Genomic DNA, 22,971 nt, shown 5'->3' with positions numbered 1-22,971 from the left:
GATGCCTACAACCCTGATCCCATCCCCCATCTGTGTGAACTGTTCTATCCTTCAGCAGCACTGAGAACGGCCAGCATGAAACAAAAATCAGAAGATCGCTGCTTGACCAACTGGTGACGTGTTTGGCATCCACAGTATTTCAAGAGGAAGGTGGTGCAGAGGTAGTGGAGGAGATGAAAACCCAAGTAATTTTAAAAAAATCCTTTTAAGCTATTTGCCCATTTTGTTACTTAACAGCGAGCACCACCTTATTTTGTCAAATAAATTTGTCATTTATTTTTCAAAGACCACACACAAAGGCATGCTGATGAAAACAAAGCTGATAGTCCACTCTTGAGAAGTCACTGGAGTAGCCAGTTGCCTGAACAAAACAGATGCTCGGGTTACATTCTTTATCCTGTATATCCTAACATACAAAACAATCATGCCAAAAAACAACAACAAAAAAGGCTGCCCACTGACCAAAATGCAAACATGCTCCAAGAACTAGCAAAGCAGCAGAAAGAAGCCAGGCAGCAGTTTTAGGAGGAGAAGGAGGAGGTAATTATAAGATACCTGGAAACTAAAAAGGAGCACAGGCAACACAAAACTTGCATCAGTGACACTCAATAAAAGGTTACCTTGAACTTGCTTGTCCTTTCAGTTCTTAACTACAGAGAGAGAGAGTGTGTGCATGTGGAATAGGATAGAACAGAGGAAAAAATCCAGTTAATTTATGGAAGGCAGGAGCAGATAAAAGGATCAATTAGTGGGGAGGGAGAGGGAAATAGACACAGATAGCAATACATTTCTTGTAGGATCCTAAGAATTTTTGACCAACCAGAGCACACAATGGGTTGCATAAATTGGACCCAGACCAAAGGTTTTTGTTTTAAAAAGAAGTTGGACAATTTGTAACTGTTCAAGGAAGTTTTGGAAACATGTAACCCAAGTCTGAAAGCCCCTGTGATTTTTGCCTTACTTGACATTCTGGAGTTGCTCTAAAAGCAGCACTGCTAATGGAGCACAAATGAGTTTTCCAGCAGATGCTAGTTATCTTGGGGTGATCATAACATGACTCCAGCACACAGCTGCACTATGGACACACACAGAAAAGACATATCATACAAGCAGGGCATGCATGCAGCAAGGTAAATCATCAACAGGTGTGGACATATCTGACAGGTTCAGAGGCAGGTTCCTGCTGTCATCTGGATGTTGCCCATTCATCCATCTCCAGCCATAGTTCTGTCTGGGCTTCCCCTCGAGAAGCTCTTTAGACTTTGGTTGGGGCTCTCAAAGGAGCCTGAAATAAACTGCAGTGAAATTTAATGGCAGTTGGCAGTAATCTTTTAAAAAGCACCTAAGTTATGTGATTCTGAAATTTCACCCTGGATGTCTAACTCCCTTAGCTGCTTTAGAAATCCCAGACATACAACCTTAAGATGGCAGATGGCAAAGACAGGGAACGGTATTGTTTGGAAAAGAAACAACAACTTTCCATTTTAATAATCTACAATGTCATTAGCGAGATAAGCAGATTTTTTTTTTAAAGAAATAGAATAATTTTTAGTCTTAACAGTGTCCTTTAAGAGAATGAAAGAGGACATCCATGGTAGGCTTCCACCTTGCAAACACACAAATACGTCACTTTAAAGCATGTGTGTAAGTTGCACTGAAATCACATGCTTAAAGTTAAACAGGTGCTTAAATATTTGCATTGTTGAGGGGCTTATAGATTCATAGGGTTTAAGACCAGAAGGGACTATTATGTTCATCTAGTCCAGTGGTTACCAAACTTTAACAACCTATGAACCCCTTTCACTATAATGTCAAGTCTTGCGAACCCCCTCCTAAAAATGAATATTCCCAGGGATTTTCTCCTTCACCTGAGTATAAATTATAAAAGCAGTGATCTTGGAAATATAAAATTTGTTTTTATGACATGCTTATTACACACTATTTAGTATTATTATTTATCATTGCAGTATTTTTATTACATTATGAAAACGGCAACACTATTCCAAGATCTCACTTTCTTAGCTTGTATCACTTTGAATAAGCCTGTTATAAGACAAGGCTCCTATGTTTCATCAAGGAGTATCAGATGTGAAACAGCAGGAAGGTATTTAAGAAGCCAACTCAAAGAGTTCCTCCTATACAAGCATTCAGGTCTTGAGCAGTCCAGGCAAACAACGCACGTTACAACAAAGCTTAAACTTGTTCTTCATAATAATTTTAAAAACAATACGAGCTGCCTATTTAATTTTAAAAACAGCAAAAAATATCCACCTCCCTTTCCATTTCTTATAAGGAGTCTTGAAGTTTAAATCTCCTCAGTGTGATAGATGTGCTTGCTTTGATCTGCTTAGCTCTTGGAAGTACAAGGGATCCGGGCTGCTGGTCCCGTTCTCCCTAGGGACAGCTCTCTCCGTCATTAGGGAATTTTTTCCCTGAGAACCCCCTGTAACATTTCGCAAACCCTCAGAGGTTCATGGACCCCAGTTTGGGGACCACTGATCTAGTCTGACCTCCTGCATAGCCCAGGCCAGAAAACCTCACCCAGTAATTCCTGCATGTAGCCCATAACTAGTAGCTGAATAAGAGAATATCTAGATTGTAAATTCCTTGGGGCTGGGAGTTCTTTAATTGTGTGTTTGTACAGCGCTTAGCACAACCAAGTCCCTGTGCACCCTACTCCAATACAGATCATAATGATAATGAGGATGACAATAGTCAGAGTGGACAGCAGTGTTGCTTTCCCCATTTAATCTCTAAGCAATGCTCTGGTTGGGAGTCTCAAAATTTACTTAGTATCATACTAGATTCATGATTAAAATCTCCACTCCACATTCATAGACGACAGATGGATGTGCTACTGCAGATGGTCTGCTAGGTATGGAAAGGACCAGTCTAGGTCAGACACAACTAGGGAACAAAACAAAGCATTTTTATGCAGAAATGTTTTTCTTTCACTGAAAAAAACAAAATGAGCTATGGTGGCAAAATAAAAATGTGGGAGCTTCTAAGGGGAGGAGCTATGAGGAAGCCAAGGCAATGAGGTGATCTAAGGCAAATGGGGTGAAAAAAAAATCTGGTCTTACCAGTAAAGAATATAGGGGATTTACTTCGAATTTCCTCCAATTTTTGAACGAACAAGGCATTCATTTCCCTCTGAAGGGTGCCCACTTGCCTTCGGGAATTCTCAGACAAGCGCTTGGGGAATTCTGGGCTTCCAAGACTCTCTAGACTGCTGGAGTTGGAGGATATTGAGCCATTGCTGGCTGTCACCAAGTTGACAGTGCTCCCATACTTGCCACCTGATTGGCACTGCCACCTCTGCCGGGGATGACCTTTCATCCCGTGACATTTAGTTTCACCATTTTTCTTCCCTGGAGTCACAAAGGACTGAGTGCTCCTTGGTTGATCGCTGGCCGTTCCGAGGCTGCTGCAAGTCTGCAAATCTGACCGAGGCCTGGGTTGCTCTGTTATACCCCAATTTTTTAGTTCTAACCTCTCGTCTCCCATTATACTGCTATACTGATCATGGTGCAGCAGATCTTTAGCGATTGGCCTGGTAGCATGGTCACTCCACTTGCATTCTAGATCGGGGCTCTCCTTGGAACCAATCATGCATTTCATGCAATTGGTTGCCACTCCGATCCTACCAGAGCCATTGATGGCGCAGCGTGCAAAGACGCTCTGTTTCTCCTCCTGGTGCTCCTGGAGACGGACCCTGTTGGACCTCCGGGGGGGCTCACTGAAAGTTGCACCCCCGTGAGTACGAGTTTGGCGTTTACCTTTACCAGAACTATGGGCCTTACCTTTCAACCCTTTGCCATATACCTCTCCATTGGCCCCCTCTCGGGGAGCCAGCGATGGAGAGGAGCTTTCCGGCTCTTTTTCAAAGCGAGGCTGTGAAGAATCTTCCAGTTCGCGGTCTTCACTGGCCCCTTCAGAGCTGTTGTCTTTGGCGTCGATAACAATCTCAGGAAAGCCTTTCTTGTTCTTCTTCTGACTCTTGGTAGGGGCACTGGCCGTCCGCCGTAAGATGTGGCTGCTAAAGGAGTGTTTGCGATGGAGCTGACCAGCAGCATGACTGTCTAGCGAGGCCTGTTTTGGATTTCTGAGAAATAGACCTTTTAAGCCCAGAGCTTGCTTGACCTGGAAAATAAAAGAAACCCCCATAATAGAAGACGTGCATATCTGCCCTGGCGCACAAGTACTTGAGGTGCAGTAAAGTACAAAGGAGTGTCCCCCTTCCCAATTCCTGTGAAATTGTCACTGCCCAGTACCAGAATGGAAAATGAGGGGGATAGAGAAGGCAAATGGGTTTGCAGAATTTCATCGCTGTTTTTCATTGAAATGTTGTTTTAATTTTTCCAACCAGCTTTATTCTTGTATTAATAATCCTACACATCTCCTTACAAGGAAATCCACAGGGGCGAGATATTGGGAGGAAAAACACTAAATAAGGACCTGAATTCTGAAAGGTGCAGAACACCCACAGGCTCACTATGAGGATGCAGAGCAGAACTTGGGGGTGAGGGGAGAAGAGGCAATCGATTCAGCAGTGGAATCCGGGGTAAGTAGAGACGTACAAATTTGTTGTCAAGTTAGTGCTTTCCTTTAACAAAATAAAACTTCTTAAAATAGTTAATTTATATTTAATTTTAACAAACCCTGAAAGTGTTTTAATGTTTAAAAAATACTTTAACAGTAGTAACACCAAATGTAAAAAAAACATATTAAGAATGTACATTACAGCAACTCTGAATGTCTCTGGTTACCCCGATCAGCCAGTTTCTTGAGTCCCACAATGATGGCACTCAACAAACAGACAACAACATTACACCTGTAATGTTCACCGCAACTTCTTCACCGAGTGATAGTTATGGGTCTGATCCAACTCCTATTTCAGCCCACAGGGTTCTTCCACTGACCTCAATGGAAGTTGGATGAGCATCTTAGGGTACGTCTATACTTACTTCCGGGTCCAGCGGTAAGCAATCGATCTTCTGGGATCAATTTACCGCGTCTTGTCTAGACGCGATAAATCGATCCCGGAAGTGCTCGCCGTCGACGCCGGTACTCCTGCTCGGCGAGAGGAGTACGCGGAGTCGACGGGGGAGCCTGCCTGCCGCGTGTGGACCCGCGGTAAGTTCGAACTAAGATAGTTCGACTTCAGCTACGTGAATAACGTAGCTGAAGTTGCGTATCTTAGTTCGAAGTGGGGGGTTAGTGTGGACCAGCCCTTAAACAAAAAGTAGCGGGTGTCGTAAGTGAGTTACTCTCTAGCATATTACATTGCTGTATCTACCTAAGGCAAGCCATTAACCCCCTCCCTGGCTCTCCAATGCAAAGCTTCCTAGAAATGGGGCAGGCTATTATTCAACAAGATAAAGACGTCAGTTGTGCGCGTCCAGGGAACTGCTTGCTGTTCTTTCACTGCAGTGTCTTACGCAGCTGGCTTATCTGAGCACCACGTTCATTCCCCCGCTAGCTAGGCCAAACACCTGTAACTGGCTCTGCTACAGGACAGAAGGAAAGGGGAAATAGCCAATGGAAAGAGTCCCTAGGGGCTGCCCATGTCGCTTTGTGAGCCTACACACTGTGCTGCACTTTTTAAAATCAGAGGCTCCCGGGACATCTCAGTGGACCTTTCTCTAACCCACTGGTGTCGCCTCACTAAGCCACTGATGACAGCCGGAATTTAGCCAGCCTGAGTGACTGTCCCAAGCCTCTTTCCTTTTACCCTCATCCTGGGCCACCTTTCCCTTGGCTTTGGACCAAAGCCATTCCCCTTGTGCCAGCTGCCACCAGGAAAGGCACAAAGTCTCAGAGGAGAATGCTGTGTCACCCTGCAGAGCAGTACTGCATGCAGTGGCACGGGGCTTCCCCTAGGCCCGCCCATAATACAGATAAAACTAATAATATATATTGCAAACAAACAATTATTTTAAAAGGGTCACTTCATTTAGGCTAGGCTAGTCTGGCAGAAAAACCCAATACAGGTTTTTTTAAAAAGTCAATTAAAAATTATGTTTTTGCAATTAAATAAGTCACCTGTAATACTGGAAACCAAGACACAACAGCGCCGGGCTACTGCACGAGTACCAGGCAGAAAAAGTGAATAGAAACAGGGGGCCTGAATCTCCACCGTCTTTCATCTTGTGCTGTCAGTTAACAACTGTGCAGAGTGGGTGTCAAATGTTTCCAATCAGAATTCTCCCCTCTCTAAGGCCTTGTCTACACGGCCACTTACAGCAGTGAAACTTTCTTCACTCAGGGGTGTGAGAAAACACCCCCCCCCCCAAGCGCTGCAAGTTTCAGCGCTGTAAAGTGCCAGTGTAGACAGTGCACCAGCGCTGGGAGCTACTCCCCTCGCGGAGGTGGTTTTATTACGGCACTGGGAGAACTCGCTCCCCGCACTGGAGCCACAACCACACAGCCATGTTACGTCAGCTGCGTAGACAAACCCTGACACTTTGGACAGGAGTAACTGAGCACATGATGTGCAAGGGAGGGGAGAGTCAGGGTCCAAAGCAGAACTGAGAGGTCCAGACCGACTGACACGCAACAGCTGAAAACAAACAACAGAAATGGGGTCAAGCTAAAACTCTATTTTTAAAAATCATTCCAATTTTAATCAGCCAAGGCATTCTTAGTAACATGGGTGAGGTTTCAATTTTTAAGCTGACAGTTTAATCAGACAATGCCCCTTCAATTAAAAAAAAACCCACATTCCTCATTAAAAACCAAAATAACCCTGTAATTCAAATTGATCTTTACATTTTTTTAGTAACTGTAGGGAAGTCTAAAACAGCTATAAAATGCCACATTTTGTTCTGTAGCATACATAAGACTATCATAATAGCATACAGGAGACTAGGTATCAAGGCTCCAGCACCAGAAATGTTCCTGTCTCAAGAACAGATTCTGTCCCTCCCCACCCATCTGATTGTGTTTTAATCAATTCCTACCAGACAACCTCCTCATCCAATGTCCCTCATGCACATTTTCATCATTGGAGAAACACATTATAAACAAGCAAAGGCAGTCAGAGCCATAATAAATACATTTCAATGCTTATCCAAATGTTAAACACAGACAATTCCCCACACCCTCCCCCAGGTGATTTACAATTCAGTGAATTTTACAAAGTTTCAGCATTCCTATAAACATTCCAGGTGTACTTGCCAACTTTTTAAGTAACAAGCTGCTCATGCATAATAAAGGGCTCCTCTGGTTTTGATTGTGTGTTTAGAGCATCCTGTATATAACTTGCTTCTGTTGATCTGCTTTAGGAATTTCTCCTCTAACCAGTTCATCCCGCCCTGAACTCTGTCACGTTTGCGGTTTGATCAGATTCTGCTGGAGTAGCAGGGTAATTTCGGTCCTCTATTTGGGGTGTAAAGAGTCACATGCTCTTATCAGCGGCCCCACAAGCCAGGGCTTGAAATTTATCAGCTATGAGATAGAGGTTGCAACTGATTCAGTGTTGCTACCAGCTAGAAGTTAGCTTGCGGTCACTTTGGATCCTTTGCCCTGTGATGTCATAGAGGAGGTCACATTTCTGCAATACCATTTGTAAGTGCAGAAGGGTCAAATTGAAGTGATTTACTTTCCTGCCCCAGAACACATGGTCAGATTCACCAGGATGCTCTGCCTGGCTTCAGAGCTAGGAAGCAGCTGCCCACCCAGTTCAACCAGCCAGCGAGGCTGGGTTTAAAGCTGCTCTGTGCCATCCTATAAACCTAGCCCATAAAAATCATAGTTCAGGAGCCTGATCCAAAACCCACTGAAGTCAACGGGAATGTCTCTTTCAACTTCAGTGGGGTCTGGATCAGCCTTATACCTGGCAAGAGTAAGCATGTTTCTGTGTGAAGAAGAGATGAGCAAAAAGAAACGTACCTGTTTAAAGAAAGAAGACGGGGACCAATTATTCGCATAAGCCAACAAGGGCAGTGCAAACAGTATAGGGCAGGGAAATATGAGGTTAAATATCAATAAGCTCTGTGTGGGCAAAAGAGACCCGACGAGCTCTGTGTAGCTCCAAACTCGGTCTCTTTCACCAACAGAGATTTCACCAATAAAAGAGAATACCTCACCCACCTTGTCTCTCTAATATCCTGGGACCAACAGGGCTATAAACAACACTACAAACAAATATACCCTCTGTGACATTTAGGGCAAGAGAACAAGCTATTAAGGGAGGTTGTGGACTCACCATCACTGGAGAAATTCAAAGCTAGATTAAACATTTGTTGTTGAGCAACCGCATCTGCTAATAACCAGAGCAGGAAAGAAATTATACCAGCCCAAATATGAAGTTTCCAAGCAGAATCCAATTGAGACAAGTTGGCAAGTGCACTCATTTACTACTATAAAATGATAATCAGACCCATTATAAAATACTTGCAAAATTCAGAAAAATCTCCACACACATACACACACACACACATAAATAACCCCAATTAAAACGAAAGAAAGTGGCCCACTGATGGAATGGGTAATGTGCAGTGAAGGGCCCCAGGTATCATTCTAGCTTATCTGGTGCATCTTTGTTAGACTCGCCATTAATGCTTGAATCAAATTACTGATTCAAGATCCCAAATCCAGTGCAAATTTGGTTAAAAATAAAAAATAAAAAAGGTAAAAACAAGAGTCATTTAGAAGAAGATCCAGAATATCTGCTTTCAGCTCCAATTCTAGCTTTTGCAAACAGTGCTGGCCATTTCCTTCTCCAAAGCAGACCTATAGAAATCAGCACCAGACCCTTTGGTCCTTACAGTTGACTTTCCCACAACTTAACTACATTACGTTAAATGATATCACATACAACTGAAGGAACCGGTTTGAACTGCAGCTTAAAAAAAACAAACAAATAAGATATTAGGATGTAGGAGAAGAGACAGCAAGTGAGAGAGAGAGAGGGAAAAAAAAAAAAAAAGAGAAAGATTTTTATCCTGGATCTGCTTCATAAATGGTGGGCTCTCTGGCTGATCAATGACCCGACAAAACTGACCAAGTAAAATGTCACAATCCATGTTATATGAGTTGAACAGTTTCAAAATGCTAATAAGGAAACACCAATGCTAATGAGTTCACTGGTTAGAGGCATGCAGGTGTGTGGTGGTGCTCACTACACCTTCCTGAGTCAGGAGGGGGTACCTTCAAGGCTCCTAAAAATGCTCTGCTTCTAAAAGTAGACTTTTTTTGACATAGAGAAGTCCACTGAAATCACAAACAGACAGAGTAAAGGCAAGTAAGACACAAAACAACATTGAGGGAGGATCTAAGAGATATGCACATCTAGAAAAACATGAGAAATTCCACAATACATGAATAGACTACAGAAGAGACAGAAACAGAAGATCAAATCTAGGAGACAGAACGGTCCATAAAGAGGTTTTAGGTTAACTAGAGGTGCTGGGACACCCTATTTTTGCAACTATGAATTATCGAAGAAGCGACAATACCCAAGTTTAGGAGAACGCTAGTGAAGAACAACATTTGCACTGGAGCAAATGGATCAGTAAGGATAGGCAAAACCAGGGGTTGATTATGGTTGTCTGGAGACATGTGACATGGCTTTCACACAGGTGTATGGGGAAATAGTCAGATATATGGTTCTGGTTTTGACCCATCGTTACTGATTGAGAATTGTTTTTGAAAATTTGTTTGTTCCAATAACATAAACACAGCACAGAACCACCCAAAATTAACATGATCTAGGCATTTGCACAGGTTCCTACCACAGGTCCACCCAGGGTTCTTTTTCAAGTAAAGTTGGTTGGAAAATACCAAGGGGGGAGATTAAAATTTTTGTCTAAGAATGTTCCCAATTTTTGGTCAAAAATAATAATAATAAAACAACTCACAGATTTTCCAACCATCTCTATTTATAAGCAACATTGGATACAAAGAGCTTGATTTTCAGAAACACCCTCCCGTTTGGTTCTTGAATAGAAATGTGGGGACATTTTCTAGTACATAGATGTCTAACACCAGCAAATATTAATGCCTGCAAAGTCTTTTAGCACTTGTATCCAGATAGAAACATGGAGTGGAGCAGAAGTCTTTCTGAAAAACTGGAGTCAACATCCTTTCAGTTTAAAGGTTCATTCCTCAGCTGGTATAAAACAGAATAGCTTCACTGGTGTCAATAAGCCAATTCCCCAGCGGGTGTAAACTGGACATAGCTCCAATGAATACACTGATTTATACCATCTCATGACCTGGCCCTAAATTTAAACAATAGGAACTGATCCAGTGATTTGAGACCAGACAAAACCAGAGAGACTGGAGCAACATTGCTAAGAGGCTGAAATGCAGGAGACTTCAACTCTAACCATTAGCAAAGCAGACAAATAGAAGTTGATCCAAGCATATAAGCAAGAAGCCTGAGCTAACAAGAGGTGTAGGGGTTCCGATGGAGGCTACAGAAGTCTTGTTGACTATAATCTTTATAATCAACTGGGGAGTGTTCCAGATGTAGATTGTGGGTCAGATATTGCCATTTTTGCTCTTGTTGAGTCTAAACTTACTCCATCTGCAGTTCTGTTGATTACAATGAGTCTGCTTACACATCAAGGTACTACCTAACAGGAGGGTAGCAGAATGTGGTCCAAAGAGACTGGGGTGAGCCGGTGTTGTGCGAGGTGGAGACACAGGGCTGGCCGGGGGTGTTTTGTCTCACATTTTGTAGAATATGTGATTGGAAGTGTCCACAGGCTCATTAAAAAGCTGTGTCTTCCTGAGGTGAGATTTCAGTATTAGCATATGAACACCAGCAAAGCTAAAGAGGCTGACGTGGTAATGAGAAGCAACAAGCGGCGTGTGTAATATATTGAGAACATGAAAAGGAAATAAAGCAATCAGAAAACAAATCAGCTCTGTAGATTGGAAGCTAAGAGATAAAGACAGGGATGAAACAGCAGGGGTCCTTTGATGTGCTTAAAGATAACTACTTGTGTAAGACAGTGTTCAGAGAAAAATCCAACAACCCAAAAGTTCCTGTAAAGGTTTAAACAGATGAGTCACCCTGCTGCAAATTAAAATGATCTATCAGCAAGTTACTCAAGGGGAAAAAGGAGAAATCAAGAAAAGCAAATAATTATGCGAGACTGACCAAGGATGTAATAAAAGGAAGTGCCTGCCTTCAACTAAAGAAAGGCAAATTTAGATATGAAATAGTTTCCTAGGAGCAGTTAAACCAAGGAACTGCCACACAAGAGGGGGCGAAGGACACTTCAGAGGAAACGTTCACCGAGATTAGGGATGACTATGATTTAGGAGGTCATCTTCCTCTTGCTGTAACACAATAGGGTGCACTGAGGAGAGACCATAGAACTTGACCTGTAGATAACCAGGGTTGAAGAGACAACTTCTCTGCATCTAAGAATCATATAAGGCAAAGGGATACAAAACCAGAGACTGCATACCAGCCGGCAGCCAGAGGCTAGAAGGAAGCGGGCACCTTAGAAAGAAACTTAACTGGAAATTAAATGCCTTCATCTTATTGCTCCTCCTTTTCATCCCCTCTGATCCCAGCATGTGGCTGGGCAGGTGGGCACTTTCCTTCCCCTTCCTTTATGGCTGTTGCCAGGCAACACTTGAAACAGTTTTACCCTCAAACCATCAGAAGCTGGCATCAGATGCTCCCTAGCTTCCCCTCGGACTTCTTTGAACTGAGTCAAAGTCTTTATTGTTTATTTTGTTATTTCTTGCTGCCCTAATTAAAATCTCCTGTCACTTTCCCCTGCCTTTAATTAGGGCCATGTTTTTTAAAAAAGAAGAAAGAAAGAAAAGAAAACAGCACATTTAAGCTTTTTTAAAAAGGAAAGGAAAAAAGAGTTGAAAAAGTGCCCTCTGAATTTAATTGACTTCCAAGTTTGAGAATGGCTGGGCATTTAAAAACAGCCCTCTGGAGGATAATGACAAAGCTCCCATTGACTTCCAGGGAGCCAAGATTTCACTCAATAAGAGAAGAGTCTTAGGCTATGTCTACACTACGCAGCTTTTAGTGACACGGCTGTGTCACTACAGCCATGCTGCTAAAAGGTGCATAGTGTAGCCGCTGTTTGTTGGCTCTCCTGCCGACAAAAAACGTCTACCCCCAATGAGCGGCGTTAGCGTTGTCGGCAGGAGAGCGCTCCGGCTGACAAAGCACTGTTCACACCAGCGCTTGTCGTCAACAAAACTTGTGTCTTTCAGTGGGGTGTTTTTTTAACACCTCTGAATGACAGAAGTTTTGTCTTTCACTTGCCAATGTAGACAAAGCCTTTGATGGCTCTGGGAAAGTTGGAACAGTAAGGGTATATAAGGCCTTTCACCTCCGTAGGTAGATGTACAAAATATACATGTATATTTTTTCTTATCTCCCACCCTCATCCCCAGGTTTGTTTTCATTCTTGGCATCTTCAGATGGACAAAAACTAGCCCATCTCCTTTTGCCTGTTGCAGTAGAAGGGGCCAGACATGAAGCAACTCTTATAAAGAGGGAGGTAACTCATGAAGTAACGGAAATGGAGTAGTCTCTTGATGGAATATTCCTTCCCTGTACATCCCCTCTCCAATCACCTGGGGCCATAGATAAAGTCCTGATGCTCCCCCCTCTGCACCCTACAACCCCCCACCATTGTGGAGTGTGCAGTAATTAAGTGCTAAGTAGTATTTGGGAAGTATAGGATTTAAGCTCCAGAAGCTGCTTCTTCTATAACAGACAAAGTTTTCTGGAGCTAAATAATCACCTGGGTACTACGATATGCAGCACTGGTAATCGTTTGGCCTTTTTCTCTCCCTTGGTTTGGGTTTGCAGCAAGGATAGTGGCAGCCATTCCTTTCTGGGGGGTTTTTGGCAGGAGGATGCGGGGGGAAAGACGGCAGGTCAAATATGCGTGAAGTGGAGCATTCTGGGAACCACTCCAACAACAGAGGCCCAAAAGCAAACACAATTAAACAGGTTTATAGTGGCAGGGGAGCTGTGAGTTGTGCAATCAGTGAGTGACAGTCTCGGAGGCTCAGGGCCATCTCCAGTGCAGCAAAGCATCTGCGCCACGGCTGAGAAGTTACAATAGGGTCTCACGGGAACCAACAGACACTCTCTGGACATTTCCAGGGTTTCCTAGCTCAGGCTGGGTCAGAAATAGCAGACTCATGTTTATGGAACTGCCTAAGCAACAGAGGTCTCACAACTGGCCCCAGCAACAGCGTCCCTGAAAGGAGCAGGGGAAAGGAGGGGGCCTGGACAGCTTAGCCAGACCCCTTATGGTCTACACTGCAATTAAAAAAGCTATGGCTGGCCTGTGACAGCTAACTTGGACTCAGGCTAAGGGGCTGTTTAATTGCGGTGTAGACAAGCTGCAGCCAAGCTCTAGGACCCTCCCACCTCAAATGTCTACGCTGCAATTAAGCTGCTCCCTAGCCCGAGTCAGCGGGTATGGGCCAGCCGCGTGTGTGTCTAACTGCAGTGTAGACATACGCACAGCGTCCTCTGATGGAGGGCACCATATTGCCCCATCCCTCTAGCACACAGTAGCTGCAGCAGCATGAACATACTGCATCAGGAGGGAGGGAAGAATGTACCTGTTTTGTAGCATTATGACTGGGGCAGGGAGGAGAATCTGCATTTAGAAAACGTTTTACTTTGGTAAATTCTATCACTTCTCTTTCCATGACCTGCCTTCAGTAGAGTTAACACGGGGGCGGGGGGTTGGCTGGGACAGTCAGCTCAGTAGCTGCGCTTGTGGAGCAGAGAGGCACCGTTAGGCAATTGCAGGTCAGTGCAAGGGGTGCAGTCCTGAGACGCTTTGTTTCACCTTCGTGGCCCAGTGAGTCACGCACCGGCTGCTGTCCTGAGGGCCCTGACCATCTGGCTCGCCCAGTCTAGGTGTGGTGGGGCAAGAGGGGCCAGGAAAAAGGCAATCGACCTGCACACAGTGACCCCAGAATCAAAAAAAGAGGTTTGTGGGGTAAAACCGAATAATGCTGCTTGAATCAAGGCCAGGGAGCATGTATCTGAAAGCAGGTCCCTGGGCCAAACCACACTCTTTGCCACAGAATTATAGAAGGCTAAATCAGGTCTGATTTACACCCTGTGCAACTGCTTTGATCTCAGGCACTTAGTAGTGGTAGCTCAGGCAGAATCAGTCTCGTAATAGCTATTCTCAGCCTGCCATTTATTCTCCTGTTCCAGGAGACTGGCATTAACTGGCCTGGGCATTACCAAGCTGTGGATGGGCTAGGCACACCACAGACTGGAGCACCTAACACTGACCACGTTACTGCTCATCACCCAGCACCGGCCACTTCCCTCTCACCCAAAGCTTTCAGGTCTCCTGCTCCTGAGAGCTATCCTCCTCTCACGAGGAAAATGACATCCTGGGTCAGATGCTGCAGACAAGGCTGCCGGCGAAGTCAGAAGGGAGGGAGCTGTGCCTGCCGGAAAGCTGTCGATTCAGGCTTTAGATACCTGGGCAGTAATAGCCTGACAGTCCTCTCCTTGTAGAGGCATTAACTGAAATGAGCCGTGGGACGTCCCTTTCAGAAACCCACCCTCTTTCTACGCTCCAAAGTGCAGCTTTCCCAGGAGTTAGCCCAACTCTTTCCTATTTTAGAATTCACCTAAAATAGCCACATGACTTTAAAAAAAATTATCCTAAAAATGAGCAACACTCGAGACTCTTAGGATTCCTGGCCTGTTCAATACTGCCTCCTGCTGTCCGAATGCCAGTATTGCAGCCTGCTGCCCCTCTTTTTATCACCTTATACAAAACTATGGTTGCGGTTTCCTAAGCACTGCAGAAGCCACACGGGAGATGTGTAACTGAGCGCTATGGACTGCAGGGGAAAGAGTCTCCGATTCAGCTATGGGGGAAGCTTGACGCTCTGAGGCTGTACTGTCAACCTGGGAACGGCTCATCTGAAATCAGAACAGGTCATCAAGGCAGTTCTATTTTGACTGCATGTGAAGCAAGCCAAAGGCTGGACAGATGGATGCAGGGGAGGAGTGACCACTGAGCTCCACAAACCAGGAGGGAGGCCACTTTGTGCACTTCTCAGCGCAGCAAGAGTCAAAGGCAGACCCGGAAATGAAAGTCCAGCAGCAGGGATCAAGTCTTCAAACTGGCAATGCTTCAGCGCTATGTTTAAAATGCTAAAGCATCGGGGAGGCAGAGTGACAGAGCATTCATGGCATAAACTCTGCAGCCAGAAAGCCGCAACAACAGAAAGCGCAGCAGGTCTGCACTTTTAATTTAGGAGCACCAAACCAGCACCAAATGTATCAGACACACCCGTATATACGCACACACGTGTGCTGACGTGCTATACCCCTGCCTATAAACGCTATCACTCACCAGGGTGCTGCCATCCCCTTTTGGGCCTTTAGGAGCTGTCCACCAATTACACAATGCTTTAGGGGTGGGTGAGTTCTTCATTTTGCATGAGTGTTTGTATCAGTGTTACAAGGGTGGGGGGTGTTCAGAAACCACCAGAAGATGTATTATGTAATGTATAGACAGCCTGACACGTTTTTATATGGTCTAAATGCTCCATTTTCTTCTGATTCCCCCACAAGGGCTGGAAGACATGCCCGGTGCCTGGAGAGGCGTGTGGTGATGGAGAGAGAGAACCTGCTCACTGAACAAGCAGGCTCTCGCCAGTTTGTGCTGCTGCATCTGGCTGCATCGATAGCAGGACACTTAGGCGAAATCCCGAAGGCCTTACTCAGACAATGGGCTGAATTCTGCCATTTCAATGCAGCCACTTCAGAGTTACACCAGAGTTCCTAGCCAAGTTTTGTCCAGTAGCCGTAAGGAGCGAGTAAGAACCGCGTCAGGATTTGGCCCTTCATTAGGAGCAATATGGTGTGGGAAGCGATGGAAGAATGCCCCAGAACCGAAGCACTGTAAGGGGAGAATCTAGATAGGAATCTATTAGCTGTGCAATGGGGGTTCCTTCTCTGGTTGTGCCACCTGCTTATGCTACAGGGATGTTTAAAGAGATCTCAGGCTACTATAAAAACCTCAGAGCGGCAGTTACTTGGATTCCACAAATGGGTTAGTTTGGGCCCCATCCCTGGGCCCTCCCCCTCCCTGCATGGTACAAACCCCGCCAGCACGCTTACAAACGCAGGCCGCATTATGGTGCTGCAGTCAGTCACTCACCTTACCACAGATGTCATTAATAGCTACATGAACGAAGATGGACGCTTCTTCTATGCCTTCCAGGTACACGTGCCGATAGCCTGAAACACAGAGGGGGCAGAGATGAGAGCCTCCTGTCGCTACAGACTTTCCATTTCTAACCACAGGGGGGAAAAATTAACAAGCTTTCTCCCGTCCCCATCTAACCGCTGAGCACTCAGGATTGTACATCATCTTGCCACACTTGATTTGAGTGAGAGCCATATACCATTTACAAAGTTTACTGGTGTTTTCCCCTGTCCCTTCCTTATTATAAAAAACAAACAAAGCTCACACTATTTTTTTCCACTTTCCACTATTGCTGCTGTCAATTCTGCAATGTATAATTGATTAGCTTGTCCCTGGCAGGCTTGGGGCCATTACTAATACTTCAGCAGACGTTACAATCATTACCCAGATGGGGGTTGTGGGTCCCCACCCTAAATAAACCTAAGTTTCCTCTGCTCTGATGGATAAAGAAAAAAGCTGCGCCCAGGATGCTTTTATGTGAAATAAGATTGCACAAAAAGCAGGAAATAGACAGGAAACAAAAATCAAAAAACAAAACACCCAAAAAATAAAAACAAACAAATCCCCAGATCTCACCAGCAGCCCAACTAGCAGACTGCTTTACATTCAACTAGCACCGGCAGTAATTGTGGCCACTGGCGAGCTGCCAGCAAACACGAGACCAAATGCGACTCCAGCTTTGCTCAGGAAGGCTTTTGAAGTTTGCCCCACTGTTTATAAAAGTCACTGTATCTCATTTACGCTGTCGAAAGCCAAAACGCTGCCAAATAAAAATAATACATTTGAGAAAAAAAATAAAAGTTGTAGAACAACGGGACAGAACGAAATAGATCATTTACTGTAGCCTTTGCAGTCCAGCATGCTTAGCTAGATAGTGCTTTCTCAGGTCCCTCCTGATCCTCCGCACTTCTACCCAATAGCACTTTTAAACCTGAGCAGCGTAAGACATTCATTAATTAAGCTGCATAACATGCCTGTGATAGTGGCAAGGATTAGCATCCCCATTTTACAAGTGGGAAAACGGAAGCACAAGGGACCATATTTTCAAACTAGCTCCACACCAGTGTCCATACAAGTGCCTAAATCAGTAGCTAGAATTTGTTCTCAATGAGAACTTCTGGCCACTGAGCACCTTTGAAAATCGGGCCCGAGGAGGAGGTTATGAGACTTGGTCATGGTCACACGATGAATTAGTGGTAGATGTGGGTACAGAACCCAGGAGTCCTGACTACCCAGTCTCCTGCTCTAGCCACCGGCTCACAACAACTCCCCAGGGCAGATGCACATTTGTGTGCACACGTGGCAAAGCTACCCTGGGAGATATTTTACTTGTCACAATAAAGGAGTTTTATAGAACAAGGCCTCAGCCAATCGATCCTGTATGTCATCGAGACAGAGAGCACGGCCTTACCTGGCATCATGCTGGTAAAAGCTAACGTCCTCTGTCCAATGAAATCCCGCCCAATTGGATCATGATCCCACACCAGAAAGCGAACCAGCGCAATCTCTGGCATGTGCACTGTGAACACCAGAGTCTCCTCCCACATTGGATTGAAACCTGGGAATTGGAGAATCAGCTTTTGTTATTTACATTGCAGTGGCACCAAGCAGCCCCAGCTATGGGCCAGAAACCATTTAGTCCTTGCTATGTTGTTCTGAAGATACATCAATTCCTACACAGTAATGGTCCCTCTAATCGACCATAGAGGCTTTGGTTCTGTATTCCTTGCACATCTGGAACTCCCACTCCTATCAGTGGGAGCTGCAACGGTGTAAGAAACACAGGATTTTCATGTCTCGCAAACATTTTTATCTTCTCCGAAGGTCTACCGAGTGGCAGAACAAGGAGTGATAGACCTGAAAAGTTGCTGGCTTCCAGTCTCCTGTCCTGACCACTACCCTTCTCTAATGAAGAGGAGTGTGATATAAATAAACAGATTGATCTGGGTGTCTTATCTCATTGCACCAAAATTGTAATTACACAACACTCCCTTACCTAGGCCCCGATTCAGCAAAACACATAGGAACACGCGTAATCGTCATTGACGTTAACAACACTTAAGCTGTGCTAAATGCTTTGCTGCAATGGGTTTCAAGTTTGGCCGATTTTGCCTCCATGTGACAAAATGACCCTTCGAACTTCACGTCCAAATGTGTACTAGATGGCAAGGGGGAAACAAAAAACAAACACCCAAACCAGGTCTTACCATTGTCATCAACTACTCTAGTTTGCTCTTTGTAGCAGTCCACTGGTAACCCTATGATCTCTACCTCTACAAATGGATCTATAATCTAGAAAAGAGAAAGGAAAGAATATTTTAAAAAATGAAAAAGACAGAAATCAAGTAATATCCTTATCTTCACCACATGGGCATCAAACGCTATTGCAGATGAAACAGCCAGGGTCATATGGGTAACTTGTCGCTTTGCTGCTAAAAGATGTAGGACTATATCGCATTAAAAAAATATAATAACCTTCATCATCATCATCATGTGACCGCTACCCCGTTGATTCAAAATGGGTGTTACAGCTCACAGCAAGTTAACAGTTCTCTCTATTTGAATATCTTTCAATTCAGTGTACATCTAAGCAGAAGCTTTAAAAATTTCTTCAGGGTGGTCACCATTGCAAATAAGTTGTAAAGAGACAACTTGCAAGACAACATAAACCGAGCGAGTTCAGGGAATGTCTGGTCGTGGAAGATCTCGGTGACCAGAGAAGCAGCCTGGTCCAGTGGATAAAACAATGGACTAAGACTCAGGACATGCAGGTTCTGTTCTGGTCTCTGACTATGGGCAAATTACTTCTGTTCTCTGTGCCTCCTTTCCCACTCCTGCTATCTGTTTAGACTCAAGATCTTCATGACAGGGCACGTGTCTTGCTGGGTGTTTATACCTGCCTAGAACAATAGAGCCGCGATCTCAGTTGGGACCTCCAGGAACTAAAATTAACAGTAGTGGGGATGAAGAATAGTAACTCAACCATTAGTTAGATCCTAGGAAAGCCTGCTACTGCTTTCAGTCAGTGTATGCTGAACACAGAGCGCGTACAACCACTAGTCAATACCGTCTCAGCAGGGAGAAGAGCCTTTCAAGTAATTGCTGTCCACGAAACTGACAAAAACGATAAGGAATCATCTCAAATCTGAGACCAACTAAATTGGGATGACAAAAAACAAAACAAACAAACAAAAAAAACCACAGAGTGGCTGGACTGAGTAATGGTTGAATGCTAGAGTTTTGGTGTTCGGCAGAAAACAAATCTTCAGCACACGGGATACTTTGTCACTAAAGAAAAACACAAGCATCTTACCTCCCTTCCTTATTGCTTGCAAGACAGCTGAATGTTCGGTATATATGAACCTTGTTCATATAGCTCTATTCTGCAAAAGGCTCTGGGGGAGGGCCTCTCTTTTCACAACGTGTATATAGTACCTAGCAGAACGAAGCCCTGATAATTGATTGGGGCCTCTAGGTCCTACCACCCGGCCAATAAAAGAAAGGGTGGGGTTTCCGAAAGCAGTGAAGGGCTTGTCTACACTTGAAATTATACAGCAGCGTAGCTGCAGCATGTCACTGGAGACACTACCTGTGCCAACGGGAGGGGTTCTCCCATCCTTGTGGTTAATCTACCTCTTTGAGAGACGGTAGCGAGGTCGACGGAAGAATTCTTCCACTGACCCAGCACTGTCTGCACAGGGAAGTTAGGTGGGCTTAACTACATTGGGCAGGGCTGGGTGTTTTTCCATGTCCAGAGCAACGTAGCTAGGTCAACCGAACTTTTTAGTGTAGGTCAGGCCTAAGGGACTTTAGGGCACAGGTGTCAATGGTGTTTCTAAGTCATTTTGGGTCTGTCTACGCTGCAGTTAAACACCCACAGCTGGCCCGTGCCAGCTGACTCGGGTTTGTGGGGCTGTTCCATTCCATTCAAACTGGAATTTTAAAATTCTTAACGTGTCAGTGAAAGCCTTGAAGCCCTGTTATACTTCAGGACAATGCATTGTGTAAAGATGGACCTGAGCCGTGAAACTGGGATCCCTAAAGATTAGAGTTGGTCGAAAATTTTCGGACAGAACTATCTGCTGCCAGAAAAAGTAGATTCTGTGAATCTAAACGTTTCATGGGAACGTATCAATTTCATCAAAATTTTCATAGGAAAGTATCCAAACATTTCATTTCAATTTTATTGTTTTGACTTTTCTATTCTATAAAAAGTTACCTATTTCATTTTGTGAAAAAAATGAAAAGGTAGATTTTTTTGTCTGATTTGGGACAAAAACAAATTTTGAAATATTGTAATCTCCCCGGGATGGAATTACCAAGTTTCTGCGAGATATAATGACCATCACGGGTGTTGGAATCTGGAGTTTTGGGGCAACATCCGCTCAATTATTTTCTGCTTTTCCCCACCCTCAACCTTTTCTCTGTTTTGCTTTTAAAACTTTATTAGGGAACTATTCCTGCCAAAAGGACCCATTTGTCACCACCCTCTGCTTGTGACACCACAAACCCCTCCAGAGAATCTAACTGTGATGTCACAAAGTGAGGTTTGCCTCACTTGAGGGTGGGGAATACACAGGCAGGAGAGAAAGGAGATGAAAATTCTCTCTGAGGAGAAGACAACCTATGCACAGCCCAAGTGCCCTTGGCAATAAAAAAGGGAAGTGAAAGAAAGATGTTGACTCATTATTTTCTATGTGGAGCCCATGGCCCATTAATCTTTCAATATTAGCAGCTCCTCCCACCCCACCAATAAATCTTGTTTGTATTACGGGAGCACCTAGAAGCTGCACCTGAGATCAAGGCCCCATTGTGCTAGGTGCTACACAGATGCAGGGACAGTCCCTATCCCAAAGAGCTTTCACTCTCCACACACAAGACAGACAAAAGGCAGGAAAAGGGGAGACTATTATCCCCGTTTCAAAGACGGGGACCTGAGGCACAGGGAGATTATGTGACTTGCCCAACAGGGAGTCTGTGGAAAAACTAGGACTGAAATCTGTATCTCTAAGGCAACAATCCAACAATTCAACCGCACACCATCCTGCTGCTTCTGGCCAGAATCTTCATTTGGATTATGACAGCCATTCCAGACTGATACATCTCTCAACACTAAGCATTCAGGGAAAGAGTATTTCAAAGTATTCATTCCAAATCCAAGCATTTCAGAACCACGCAGAGGTTCGGTTCTAGTTCTAATGGGCTAAAGGCTTGAGGGGAAGTCTTACTTGGAGCTAGTTGGTTGGTCTTCACATTTCCTGAAGACTAATGTTTAATTAATAAAGGCACACTGGCCATACTCCACAAGCATTTGATACACAACAGCAGAAGAAATAAAAAGCCCCAACACTGGCTGATTTTGCTTTAATCAGAGTTGCCAGAGGCTTTAAACAACAAAATAAACTGCCACAAAACACACACACACACACACACACACACACACACAAAGCCAAACCAAACCAAAGAGGGGACGAGTAGAGAAGGCACACAATGCGCTGTACTGGGGAGTGGGAGGCTGGGAATATTATTCACACAGGCAGAGGACAAGAGGGACCCTCAAGTAGCTTCATTTGTCTTGCTGACGAGCTCAGCAGTTTTGTGCACTTTTAGGGGACGCAGGGTTTTGTTGGCTCTGTTTGAGAGTTTAAGAGCACTGCAGTGAATAGGGACCCGTCACAGTGATCGAGCATCTTGGCTTTTCCTACACATCCTAGAGGCGCCGTATGAGAATAAGGCAGAACCGACTAGCTCCACAATGCGTAAGGGAGGAAAGGCACCTGGTGCTCTTGGAAGCTAATGAGCTGCATGATATATTCGAAGTGAAGCTCAGTGTTTCCCATAGAAACAAATGCAAAAAGTTAAGGCCTTGTCCAGACCAGCCCCCAGACAGACAGACACACACTCTCAGATAGGAGAGCCTCATCCCCCGTTCAGCATTCCCCACCTCTCCTCTGTCTCCCAGCATGGAGTCCCGGGGCTTCGGTAGCTGTTGCCCGCTGATTATCCTCAAGACCAGCTGCTTCTTCAACTGATTGGGGAGTGGGTCTTCAGAATTTGGGTTAAAGACACCTGTGGGGGCAAGAATCCGCAGAACATAAAGGAGGACTGGCACTATTTTATGGATGGTGACATTTTCCGCGAGCTCTTCCTCTCTCTTTTCCTTGCTGATTTGACTCTACAACCAGTTGTTACAAACTGTGCTTAGGAAGGTGCCCCACCCAGTCCCCTCAAGCACTGTATAAACATCCAAAAATGCACCATAGTCATTAACATCTTTACAAGCAGGTAACACACTGGCACAGCATTTTGGATACTTTTCAGCATAGTGAGCACCAAGGACAAGTTAATTGCTTACAAAGGCCATTGGAAAGAGCTTTAGATGCAAACATCGCATGTTACCAAATTAATCACCAGGTAGTAGGTTAGAACGGGGGCACTGAGAGGTGGGGCCAAACCGAAAGTTGGATCTGAACATCCCATAATTGTGTGTGGTGGATTTCAAAATCCAGACCTGAATTTTATGGCTTTGGAATCATCACCAATTGCTTTGACATCATAAACACTGGAACTTTGCTGAGGTGAAATAATTCATAACACACTGAAACTCTCGACTTAGGATGCTAGCAAGTGCTCTACTGTGTCATTCCTGACTTATACTAGAACAGAAAGAAAGCATCAGCCGGCAGTAATCTGAAGTTAAAAGAGCATTTTGAAGACAAGCTCAAGCATGGGATAGTAATGGACTGTACTGTTGTAGAGCAGTGGGAGGAGA

At 44.5% G+C, this 22,971-nt stretch overlaps 1 protein-coding gene across 1 annotated transcript in view; it reads right to left on the bottom strand.

The window, feature by feature from the left end:
• Window positions 1-22,971, bottom strand: part of PLCH2 (phospholipase C eta 2) — a 326,258-nt gene that overhangs the window by 3,353 nt on the left and 299,934 nt on the right. The window contains 5 exon segments of the mRNA XM_054009469.1: window positions 3,804-4,143; window positions 16,152-16,231; window positions 17,611-17,757; window positions 18,407-18,491; window positions 22,144-22,268. Of these exon segments, the coding sequence (XP_053865444.1) occupies window positions 3,804-4,143; window positions 16,152-16,231; window positions 17,611-17,757; window positions 18,407-18,491; window positions 22,144-22,268 (777 nt within the window).

The sequence above is a fragment of the Malaclemys terrapin genome, chromosome 19, assembly GCF_027887155.1.
Source record: "Malaclemys terrapin pileata isolate rMalTer1 chromosome 19, rMalTer1.hap1, whole genome shotgun sequence".
Taxonomy (NCBI): Eukaryota; Metazoa; Chordata; order Testudines; family Emydidae; genus Malaclemys; species Malaclemys terrapin.
The sequence above is the reverse complement of the archived record's forward strand: the minus strand, read 5'-3'. Positions and strand labels throughout refer to the sequence as shown.